This window comes from Mercenaria mercenaria, chromosome 2, assembly GCF_021730395.1.
Source record: "Mercenaria mercenaria strain notata chromosome 2, MADL_Memer_1, whole genome shotgun sequence".
NCBI classification, from domain to species: domain Eukaryota; kingdom Metazoa; phylum Mollusca; class Bivalvia; order Venerida; family Veneridae; genus Mercenaria; species Mercenaria mercenaria.
Window position 1 is genome coordinate 79,402,619 of NC_069362.1, and position 13,435 is coordinate 79,416,053.

Genomic DNA, 13,435 nt, shown 5'->3' on the forward strand with positions numbered 1-13,435 from the left:
TCTATATATTTTTTTTAATTGTTAATATCAATACCTCAATGTAGTAAAAACTAACCCAGCTCAATCCGATATTATCTTTTATTTCGTGAAATTTTCTTTTAGGAAATACTGGCACTTCAGAAATATCGGGAAACTGCGGGGGCCTTTGATTGCTGTAATCGAATTCTGACAGCTAAAATAGAAATTTCCGAAATGATTGATGTCCCAGAGATCCGTTTCATAACAAAAGTTATATTATCGTCATAACTTGTGAATATGAAGGCGTCAATGAACAAGAAATAATATGAATAAGTCGCCTAAACATGACATTACATATTTTATAAAAAAAAATTCTGGAGGCTGTAAAACAGCTAGTTTATCTGCATCTAAAATAATCATATTAACGTATAAAATAACCAAGAATACCCGAAAAACAAAACAGATATGCATGAAACGTGTATAACTATATTCTTCATCCTCCAAAAAGATGTTTGCTGATATGCGTTTGTACTCATTTACACATCATAATCACAGGTATAGGTATAGAACTGGTTCCCTTCTCTACATCTGCTATATATTTCGTGTTGACCCCTTGCTAACGTTTTAATTTCCATATCAACCGTTAATCAAGTAAAAGAATTACTAGTAATTTCTTTGAAATTTGTGACTTTATCTGATGTCAGAATTGTTCTCCAAAATATAATAAGGTAAAGAGTTTCTAATCGTTATTTCCAAAATGACTTCAAACAACAGATTCAGATTCCAACAGACTAGGTAAAACATATGTAAGTTGAAAAAAGATGATCGATAGAAATTTTTGCGATTCACAATTATTCTATAATACATATTCAATTTAGGGCTAGAAATTTAAAAATAAAAAAACGCAAAAAAGTTTTCTAAGTTAAATTATCATAATGTTTATTACGTTTGTTACCCTTTATTAATATCAATTTTCATTAAATGTCTGATATCTTCTTATATAGATCGCCGCTTTCATGCCACTTTAACTCAAGACACCTAATATTAAATGTCAACAAGATCAGACGAAAGCAATAATCTATCTGAATACTGTTCTGCAAAGCCTGACATATTGTCTTGCTACCTCCAAGTAACAGAAATGGCGTTGTCACTTCACTCGCTTTCTGTTTTACAGTCAATTCAAAACCGAAATATGGAAAATCCATTCATTCAAAATATTCTTCTTAGGGTTCATGAACTATCTTTAAAAAAGTCTGTCTTATTTTGTTGGATTCCCAGTCAGGTTGGTATTCATTGAAACGAGGATGCTGATATTGCAGCAAAGAAATCCCTTTCATTATCACAATCTAATTTGAAATTACCACATACCGATTTTAGGCCTAATATAAACAAATATATTTTATCTAAATGGCAATGCTTCATTCAATAAACTTCATGATATCAGACCTACTCTAGGGGAATGGCACCAAGGGAACAGATCGGTTCGCAGGGAGGAAGTTGTTCTTTCTCGTTGTCGAATAGGTCATGCCCGTTTGACTCATTCTTATCTTTTGAATAAAGAAGATCAACCCGAATGTGTACCATGTCAAACACCGCTAACTATTACACATATTTTAATCGACTGTGAGGACTTTGCTACACAACGCAGTACATATTATGACGTTCAATGAAAGAGTTATTTGAAAACATTTCAGTCGGAAATATTTATCGTTTTTAAAGGAGATAGGAATTTATCAAAAAATCTAACATTTCATCTTTTTATTTACATCTTTTGCAATATTATCATGTTTGCAGCTGATATTTTAACACATACGTATATACATTTTACATAACTGCTTTTAGATATGCTTTACACTTTTACGTGGATGATTTTAGATATGGTTTACATTATGCAGTGTGCTTTACATTTTTACATGGATTTTACATGGATGTTTTTAGGTACGTTTTACATTTTTACATAAATGTTTATGCCTTACAGTTGGCGTTCGCAATATGCCTTCTTCTCGGCGATATATGACCGTTTTGTGTCGATTCGCTGTAAAACCCAACTCACTCACTCACTCATTTTACTTAGTGATTAAGTAAAACTATATCTAAAGCCTGACAAAAACTATAAAATTAACAACCTCAATGGTATATCCACCATTGTACACTTCCGTATCTTTTACAGCAGTATTTGACACCAAAAACCGTCTCGTCAAAACTAAATTCAAGCGTATCTGTTTGTATCAGGAGTTGCAATATTTTCCCCATCTAGTTTGGACGAGACCTTTCCAAGCATATTTAATGGTAACAACTCTGAATCGGCAATTAATGTAAAATATTGGTCAAGAGGAAAAAATGCCTCTCCCAGCAACAATCAGACAGACAAAATATGTCCTAAATTTGTTTAAAAATCTTTGTCACGCACACTTTTCTCATATCTTTTACACTCAACAAAATTCCTAATTGGTCAGTTTATATTGTATTACTATTTTGTTAATAATGCATGTATTCACACGAAATTTCACATACCGACATTTGAATAGGTACTGCAGCTAATTATTGATTTATTTTTGGCGATTCACAGCCAAAGTAACCGCATTAGGCGTTTTGACTGACATTACATTTTTTGCACGTGCAGGGCATACGCACCAACATGCACGTGTTCGTATACACTTTTGGCATTACTGACGAAAGTCCTACTAGAAAAACACATATACTGGTGAAATTGATACAAAAGCAACGCGATCGAGCTGTCGGAATGTTGCTAGCCGGGACACATTTACGGCACGTGTGTAATTATTTTTGCAATTTCAAAAGAATTTTGATATTATTTGTTTGTAGCTGTTACTTTGATGGTTATTTCCATTTTTAACCTTATTTCCGTTTACAAGAACCTTCAATCGTTGATTATCTACCATCCGCGCTCTTTTGCCAAAATTTATTCCAAGGACAATTCATTAAAATGACCTATTTTGAGTTTTGTTGTAAAATTCTGACAGCCCGGGCGCGTTGCCCTTGTGTCAATTTCACAATGATATGTGTTTTTCTAGTAGGACTTTCGTCAGTAATGCCAAAAATGTTCACTAACAAGTGCATATTGGTGCGCATGCTCAGCACGTGCAAAATATGCAATATTGGTCAAAACGCCTAATGCAGTTACGCTGCCTGTGAATCGGCCAAAAATAAATCAATAATTAGCTGCAGTACCTATTCAAATATCGGTATGTAAAATTTCGTGTAAATACATGCATTATTAACAAAATAGTAATATAATATAAACTGACCAATTAGGAATTTTGTTAAGTGTACATGGCCCAGCTTGAAAAAGAAGGTACATCAGAATTGAAAATGCATCAGGGTAATTCTAAGAATTAAATTGACTTAAACAGAATTATTAATACAAATATTGAAGTTTTTCTTAATAACATCTAGCAAGATGCTTGCTCCGAGTGAGCTTTGTTTTCACATCATTTAATTTAAAACGTAAATCTGACATTAAATAACAAGAAAATCTACCATTACCTTACTTAAATAGAATGTTGAGAACTTTCATCATATCATTTCTTCGTTTCACGTTACGTATTTTGAGGCTGCAAAATAGGGTTCATACTGAAGCACTTTATCTGACTTTTAATGGTTACCTCGCTGAAAAATAAGATTCATATAGGAGCATTTTACCTGACTTAATGGTTACCTCGCTGAAAAATAGTATACATATGGAAGTATTTTACCTGACTTTTAATAATTACCTCGCTGAAAAAAAGTATACATATGGAAGTATTTTACCTGACTTTTAATGGTTACTTCGCTGAAAAAAGTAAACATATGGAAGCATTTTACCTGACTTTTAATGGTTACTTCGCTGAAAAAAATATACATATGGAAGCATTTTACCTGACTTTTAATGGTTACTTCGCTGAAAAATAGTATACATACGGAAGCATTTTACCTGACTTTTAATTGTTACTTCGCTGAAAAAAGTAAACGTATGGAAGCATTTTACCTGACTTATAACGGTTACTTCGCTGAAAAATAGGGTTCATATGTAACACAAAGAGCGACTGTCATCATATGAAATACAAAATAATTCAAACATATTGTAAAATGTTTTACCATTGCAAACAATGTAAGCGATTAACTGTAGATATCCACATCTATTTACTATTGATATTGGTTTCATAACTGTTAACAACTTTACATTATATAACAGTACCCGCATACCTTGATGGCGTTTGTGAGTTTAAAAAATATTGATGAATTTAATTACTGTAACATTATAAAATCGTCAGTTACCTTCAGTATCGTTTAAGCGGGCGATTAAGTACTTATGAAGTTTAGACCCTAGGCTATTCTTGTATTATGATTTTAATGAAAGATAAAAGACATTTCAAAAAAGGCTATTGTTACGAGTCTACTGAATTTATTTACCTATGTGGACTTTTGATATCGATTAGAACTGGTGAATACGGGATATGTTCTCTTGCTTCAAATAATTTTAGACGGTCAGGTTATAAAATATGTCTGTTCTAATAAAGAGATGATGAAAATTATGTACATATAATAAATGTCGTTTTACACTGGAAAAAATGAAATTGAAATTCGAAGTTTTAGTTACAAGACATGAACGTTTTTCAGAGGAAGCATATGCTGTAGAAAATATCTTTTCAAAACTGTGGGTGCGCAAGGTTGTCATTCATTGTTTTTGAACCTGTTACAATCATGATAAAGTATTAAAGGCAAGCGTATTTTCCTAACAATGTTTTCTTTCAGAGAAAAATACACAAGTTTTTCGTGTATGATTGTAATGATATTGAATCTTACCCGTTTAATTTAGTTACATGCGTTTAGATAATCACCCTTTATGCGTATTGGTTTTTCATCGTTAGGACGTATGAGTAAACAGAGAGTTTCATTTATTCAACGAGTTCTGATTTAGTAAAAATGGAAAACATCAGCGGTGGATATATTAGTGACGGAGAAGAAAATTTTGAAAATATGGAAACTGCTTCAGTATCTTTCTACGAATATTACGGAAATTACTCCTTCAATGAAATGTCAGATATTCCTCTAGTTAAGCAACCTCCACATCTAATTGCGGTCTATGCTATTGCATATGGTTTAGTTTTTATTTTTGGATTAATTGGTAATAGCTTTGTTATAGCTGTGATAATCAAAGACCCGAGTATGAGGAATGTAACAAATTATTTTATTCTCAATATGGCAGTAGCGGATATCCTCGTGGCTATATTATGTGTACCGATCACATTGCTGGCTAACATTTTTACAGGTAAGATAAATTAATGAATGTCTCTTCATTTTATTGTCCGCTAGTATTCTAGGTTCTAGATGAAATGTAACGTGACGTTTGATATTGTCTCTAATATTAATGTCATGTAAAACGCTAGACTAAGTGTAAACTTTAAAATATAAAAAACTTTTTACATTAAGGATCGCATGGAATCAGAGATATATTTATTTGCGCCATAAATTCTATGAAAACTCATGTTCCGTTTAAAATGTGTTGCGTTTTAAACGACCATGTCGTCCGACACAAGTAAAAAATATCTTGTACAGCTTGATTATATATAGAAATAAGAAAAGTCACAGATTGATATCTATCATTATGTATCATTTTACATTTGATAAACGTAAGATTACAACACCAGGAATGTGTCTTTATATCAAAACTAAATCAAATACTAACGATGTTAGTTTTCTGAGAATGTTTTGAGATAAGAATTATTTGGAACTCCTACAACAATGTTGAGTAGGCAGTGTCTGATATTTAAACGAATATGAGACGAGCAAAATGGTACGTAACAGATGATACAAGTTATCATTATAAAATAACTTTACTATATGTACAAGACGGAATCATGTTATCAATACCGACACACAATATCCACTTACTGGTGCGCCATGGGCCTATGACGTCATTTTAATGCCATTTTACACTATAACTTTATGAATTAGTATTTAAATTAATTGAGTACCCATGTTTATGTATGAAATACAACCACGCAATAAACGGCAACGACCTATCTATTACGGTTACTTGCGCCCCTAAGACTATATTAATTGAAAAATAAATGTACTCCGATATCCAATTAATATTTTCTTAAGGGTGCTGCTAAAAGAACTGGAACCACTGCCTTACCCTTGCATGATCGTAAGAGGCGACTAATAGGGTCTTAACACTTGGTTTGCTGTAACTCTGTGATTCCAGCAGGTGTGCAAATTTTGATTCCATACCTCATGTTTTTATCTCAATGTAAATGAGATGTGAAACCAAATATTGTAGTCCTGTTTGGCGCCATATAACCTATACTGTGTTTGTGCGCCGTAAAACCCAAATAAATAAACTAAAGGGTGCTGGTGAACGCTTAATTACGTCACATTATATTCGTTGGAAATGTATACATTTGTATAATACTAAAACTATCAAGGTTATAAAGTAGTCACTTACTCACGTGGTCTTTTGACAAATGTATTTTTTCAGTTACCCAGGACCTGTCATTTTCATTGGCCTCTGTAAATGAATATCTAAAAAATTCCATACATATATGGTCAGTATAGTTTCATTATTCAAGTAACCTGGGCGGGTTGAAAAGAAACATACGCAGTGAAATGAATGAATGTAGATCAATGGAGTGTTTTTTTTCCAAAAGTATTATTAATTGTGTATCGAAGACACAATTTTAGCTAAGAACGTTTGTAAATACGCACGCGTATTAAATATTATAGTGTTGTTTCATTACTGTTACATGTGATTTTGTTACAAAAACAGATATGTCATTATGCTGTAAATATTCAAGATGCATATCGAATGCATTTTACAACACTAAAACACAAAAACGTATGATAAAAGAGAAGATTTAAAATTTGACATTATCAGTTGCTCCCACCTGTACTGGGATGTCCCTTGAGCGGCATAAATGATTTCTGTATTTCGAAATTTATTTGTTTACCAACAGCGAGCAAATTAATCATAGACATCTTAACATCATCAAAACATTATTATAAAGGTTACCGATGTCATGAACTACGGAGGGCTTTTACTAGATTTTATTACATATCGTCCGATTTTTTAGAAGAAATATAACAAACCTTTAAACACTTCTAAAACTTTGTCTTACACATGATATTTATTACTACGGAAATTAAACAGAATGCTTATTTCAATCAAATATTTTTTTAGACACAAGGGAAACAAATTTCACCACAGAAAATGTCACACTTCCCCAGGGCATTAACTTACTTGATCTTTACATAGTGTTTTATTCAGATTGCTAATCCATGTCGCAATTATGCATGCTTTTCCCCGCCTAGAGGTAAAATGTGCATAGTTTGCATTAGGTTCTAGGTCAATAGCCACCTAAGCCTACCATAAAATTTTGACTGTTGTGACCTTAACGCTTATCCTGTTTGATGGTGCGAAGAGTAGTACAGTATAAGACTCCATTATGCTTTTCTCCGAACTTTTATAAAAAGGGCGGAGGGAATGAAATTTTGTCTCGCAATTCATTAGTCATGCTCTTAATAAGTAGGCTCTTGGAGGTCTGACTTCAGGAAAGTTGTTGATACATTATGTAATCATACTTTAGATCAACCCTATATTATGTTTTACTTTATATAATCTGACTTATCAAACTTATGTTAAAGCCTTTCTTGGCGGGTGTTATTATATTTACACTTCCTTGTCTTATTTGTTGAAAATAGGGTAAATGCGAGTTTGGCATGCCATAAACACGCTTATAGTTTGGCATACCATAAACACGTTTTAACCAGCATTTATCTTCGTTTCAAGGCGGTGTCCCTACTTTCAGCGTGCTTTTTGAATGTCATATTTTATGTTTCATATGTATATATGCTTGTTTGTTGATTTCCATCTCACCCTTGCATTCACGCTATCTCCCGTTTACTGTGAGTAAGGTTAGGTGCCTACCATTTTTCTGGCTACCGGCCGTCATTTTGTTTGTCCTTTGTGTGTCTGTGTTGTGCACGTCCGTGTTTAGGCTGCTATAGTTTACGATGTAACAAGACTGCGTGTTTAGAATGTAACTTTTAATGATAAATACTCATGCTTGCTTTCTTCCACTTGCCCAAACGACCCGACTCTTTTCTTTACGCCTAACCTATTTTTGTATTTTGCATACAATTAATTTTTAAGCAACCCGTCTGCTATAATGTATCAACACTGCAGTTTCTGTTTGTTACCTACATTGAGACGCATGGCGTTCTGGTTGTGTTTGGGGTGCTCTGTAAATCCGGCAAATCTACCCTAACTTTTATTTGTTTTTAATGTTTAAATAAGAACAACTGAAGACAATTGTATGATTACATTATTTTTACTATTAACAAAGTACTGTAGCAATTAATATCTAATATCGTTTTGATTAATGTTTGACAGACATTGGTCACAGCTTCACATTTATGTCAATGTACATACATATGATATAAAGTATATGGTTAAAATGCAGATGTCGAGGCCCTGGGAACAGAGGCCTATTACAGTATACTTGAAACAAAAAAAGTCTTACTACACAACGTTAAGATCTATTGGTGGAGGCTGACCTAAAAGCCACTTGTCGGGAATTTGGAACAACGTGGAAAAATCTTGACAACCGCCACCCCATCTGCTCAATCACGGAAGATGTGTTGATGAACAAAAACTGTAGGGCAAGTGTACTAACGTATCTATATGTTATTACACGAAATTAATTTGCGCAAAAGCTCTTTTAGCATAAAATAGACAGTGAAACTAAATATCTTCAGATAAACACTACCTATTTTAGATATATGTGTAGTTAACTGCATCAAAGAACATATCTAGTCTGCAAAATAATTAAAATATAATTTTCTGCAAAAGAATTATTTGAGCTGAAAAAAAAAATATCTCGGGTAAATTTTTTGGAATTAAATGGAGGCAACTCCGCTAGAACTTCCTTGTAGGCTTAGATGCATGTTGACCTAGTACCGCAAGCAAACCATGCACTTTTTACGTCTAAAAATCATGCATAATGAATACGAGGATTAGCAGTCTGAATAGAAAACTATGTGAAGATCAAAATAATTAATGCCCTGGGGATAGTGTGACATTCATTGTGATGAAATTTGTCAACAAACAAAAGATTTTGTTTGAAAACGTTAAAACCCACAAAATTTCACGAGGTACAATATGTTGAAAAAGCTACTGCTGAAAAGAGAACTACCTCTGCTACCCATATATATGCGTTGAAGTATGGGGAAAATATACAGAAATACGAAAAAATCAAAGAAATCAATTTCAGGACTGTTAGATGCATGACCGCGTTATCCTGAATAGCATATTTAACATAGATAGCTTACTTTTCCATTACAATGATATATCAGGATTAGGATTGACAAACGGTGTTCACTCAATAATTTCATTCTATTAACAGATTGTTTTATCTTGTGTAAAGCGGGCTTAGGGTAAGTCTCTACATAAAACGAGTTAGAAGCTACAAAATAAACATATTGTCGATCATCGTCATTAAATATCCCTGAAATTCTCGGGAATATTTGTCAGCGTTGTTTTATAACGTTGGCGTCATTTCACTTTGAAGAACCATCTTGGGACCGTAATATGAGACACGTTTACTGTCCATTTAAAACACACCCTGGAACAAAACAAATAACAACAGTTCTGTTCTAGCATGATAATAAAGAGATACTCTTGAATGCAATATTTGTTTATAGCATTAAAATTTAGTACTTTCGCACATATTCTATAAAAGGGAAGTGTGGTAATCTACAGCACCGCGACGAAAAGAAGAAAAAAATCAAAGAATTAAATAATGATTGATTATCATGCACAGAGAACAAACTGGCTAAAACTTGTTTTAGGCACTTTCAGAACAAAAACAACATCATTAGTATTACAGGATACCTTTTGTAAGAAAATAAAGGTTGGAAGCAGGAATGGTTGATACATGCCTGTCTATGATCCTGTCCACCTTGACAAAAGCAGGAAACGTACTAAATGTCACTTCTGAATAATTGTTTTCATGTGTAATGATGTTAGAGAACGTTCTTTCAAAGAATATTGAATCGCAATGCTTACCTGACGTCGTGACTTCCAACATTCCTATAGCACGCGCACTTTCATCGAGTCGCATCCGATGCATAATCAGTTTATTTCAGATGTTTTCTGCTTTTTTGCTTACACAAAATGCCAGGCTTCTCGAGATACACAACAAAAATTAAAATATTATTAATACAAATGACAAAATCACGATTTGCACGTGCACAGCCAAGCAAGTAAAAAATTTTTTACCGATACTGGTGTAGGCATTCAGATCGATAAAACGATGTTAAAATTTATTATCTTGTAAAGTTGGAAGTTTTGCTCAGTATATATTGTAAATGTTGGTGTTTAGACGATGTACGATGTACAAGTCTCAATAAATTTATGTTCTTTTAAAAGAACCCTAATACAAACGCCAAGAACTTTAAATGGAATTAGGAAAAAGGACTTCGGACACTTTCTGTATGAATTTGCCTACCCCAAGAGTGAAAAATAAACCACTAAGAAATAAGTATTTAATTACATATACCATCAAAATACATATTTGAGATTATTTCTGAAAGTCAAATTTTTCAATATTTGTTTCATAAAATGGTAATTTTTGCCCTAAATAGAATTACGTACCCTGTTATATACATATAAAAGCTATTTTGCTTTAAACAATATTGTCCCCTCCCACCTCCCATCAAAACCATATCTGGCCAGCATATGTACATATTAATTATACACATTTTTTGTGACTATTGTGTTGATGCAAGAGGTGATGCAAGAGGTGCAGCAGTACTTTTAAACAAAAAATATTAAGTAACCAATACTTTTTATATTTATTTTTAATAATTTGATAGTCACATATTTTTACATATGGTTGTAACTCAAATACTATACAAATGTTTGAAAGGGCACATATAGGCATGTTATATACATGTATAGTAGTGAGAGAAGCAAATACTGTGAATTCATTATTATTCGTTGGGTTAAATTTTCATTGGCTTATCCTGGTTATTTGTTGTAGTAGATTAGCAAATGTGTGCTGTAAAATACTAGCAACACACCAGGTAATCTTCTGCATGCCCTCCTCGCGACACGCACGCCACTAGCGATGAGGATGTAATTTGTTTTCCATTTCGTTTTTATTATTTTTTGTATTTTTTATATATTTTTCATTTCTTTATTTCTTCATCTTCTGTGCATTTATATTTATTTTTTAGACACATACTAAATGTCACACGCATTCATTACTTCATGTTCTTCCTTCTGTGAAAACTGAATTGAAGATTGTTCTTTGCGGCGTACTAGGCCTAAACACAACCAAAAAGAGGCAATATGTGCACAGCAGTTAATCTGATCCTGATTATAGTCTATCCAACAGAAATAACACTTGGAATTGATATGCCTGTGATGCATAGGTCCAGAACAGTAGCTTCTTGGCAGGTCATATCAGTGACGGTTTCACATTCATTGTGATGCCACGAAAGTGATGTGTCACTTTCCATGCAGATGGCATATACAAATACGGCTAGACGCGAAAACGAACTAAACGGTCCAGCCGAGTTTCAGGTGGAATTTTTATGCAGCGACCTGCTTCTACTTTAGCCCTACAAATGACACATTTCGAATATGTTTTGCCCACAACTTCAGTCCTGAATAGACAACATTATCTATAGAAGGTTGTTGTCAGACTTATCCCGATTTAACATTTTCCGATCCAGCTTCCTTAGGCAAGTCTCAGTAAGAATTGTCATTTTGGATACATTTTTATAACATGTTTAAGCAAAATGAGCCGTGCCATGAGAAAACCAACATATAGTGGCTTTGCGATCAGCATGGATCCAGACCAGCCTGAGCATCTGCGCAATCTGGTCAGGATCCATGCTGTTCGCTTTCAATCCTATTGGAATTAGACAAACAGTTAGCGAACAACATGGATCCTGACTAGACTGCGCAGATGTGCAGGCTGGTCTGGACCCATGCTGGTCGCAATTGCACTATGATGGTTTTCTCATGGCGCGGCTCAAATATCTGTGCCACTGGTACTTATCCCAAGCAAGAACCCACCCTACGGCCTTGATAAGATTACTGCTTTTTTTTAGTACTTATGTTATACAGCACACAAATATCTGCCATCACTTATAACAGAGCTATACAGACATGTACATGTACTTACATAACTACCTGAACCACTGTAATAAAACTGACCAGTCACTTATACATGTATACCTATTCACACGTGTAATGCATCAATAACTTTACATTACGAACAGTGTATAGATAAATCAAGTACAGGTTGTTTGCAAAAATATCGTTCTTTTTTTATATTTATTTATAGCATTTTAATATTAAAATGTTATTTTTTCCTTAAATAAACAGATTTTGTCACTTTTTTCGACTGGAATTCATATATTTAAAACTTCCGTAAAGTGATGACATTATTTTTTTACGGAAATTAAACATTTTATTTTTTCAAGAAAATATACCCTGGCCCAGATAAAATAAGAAAAACATCTTGATAGGAACAGATACAAATCAGTTTCTGCTGTAATAAATTAACTAATACATTGGTTTATCATTGACTTGAAACGATTTGGGTATTGTTTAAATACTTAATGAGAATTTTGCCTTCAAAATGTAGGCTAGAAGCATATGATAGTGTCCGAAGTCCTTAAAGTGTTTTCTTTCAAAAGTTTGATCGTAATGAGCGAGCCGGAAGCTCTGCCGTAGTTATATAGTTGTTATTACGTCTTTCCCCCAAAAAAAGTTTGCATTTTAACGGCTGCAGTGGGAAGAAATTGTGCAAATCCCATGTAACGGTTAACGCTGACAGATGAAATACAAGAACAAAACATACTATGTGAATGAAGACTTTGCTTGGAACAATGCAGGTTAACAAATTTATATACATACTTTACTGGATCTTTATAAATTCAATGTATATGATTAGGAAAATGCTCGTATAGTTAGTTCTTCAGGCTAATAAGAAAACTGATAAATCTTAACAATTTGAGAGAAAATACGTTCAGAAGGAGATTTGATTGTTGGAAGATATAACCTTTAATGTTTCCAATAAGACCATGAAGTGCCTGCTTGACCAGAACCATCTACTTTATATTGAGTGAAGTGTTCTCAGAAGGTAATGATTTGAAATTGATACAAATTCTGCCTTAGATTCGCGTGACTCGTATAACGGAAGCACCCATCGTAAAAAATGTTTCTCGAATTTTATAGAAAAAAATACATGGATAACTTTAGTATTGGATTAATTTGATCATACCATTTTCAGTCCAATGATTAAGTTGAAATGCTCCAGATATGCGTTACTACGACACATGAAAAGTTAAATGATAATCAAATATTTGAATTGCTATGCGAATTCTGTTTTCAGAAAATATTTTATACATATTTATGATGCAAATTATTGAAAAAAAAACTCGTAGATTCATTTAGATG

The 13,435-nt window shown here is 33.2% G+C and overlaps 1 protein-coding gene across 1 annotated transcript in view; it reads left to right on the forward strand.

The window, feature by feature from the left end:
- The first annotated feature begins 4,879 nt into the window (after positions 1-4,879).
- The window catches only part of LOC123564397 (neuropeptide SIFamide receptor-like), an 85,499-nt gene continuing 76,943 nt past the window's right edge, over positions 4,880-13,435 (forward strand). The window contains exon 1 of the mRNA XM_045357945.2: positions 4,880-5,230. Coding sequence (XP_045213880.1) covers positions 4,885-5,230 — 346 coding nt within the window. The 5' untranslated portion in view covers positions 4,880-4,884. The remainder of the gene's footprint in view (positions 5,231-13,435) is intronic.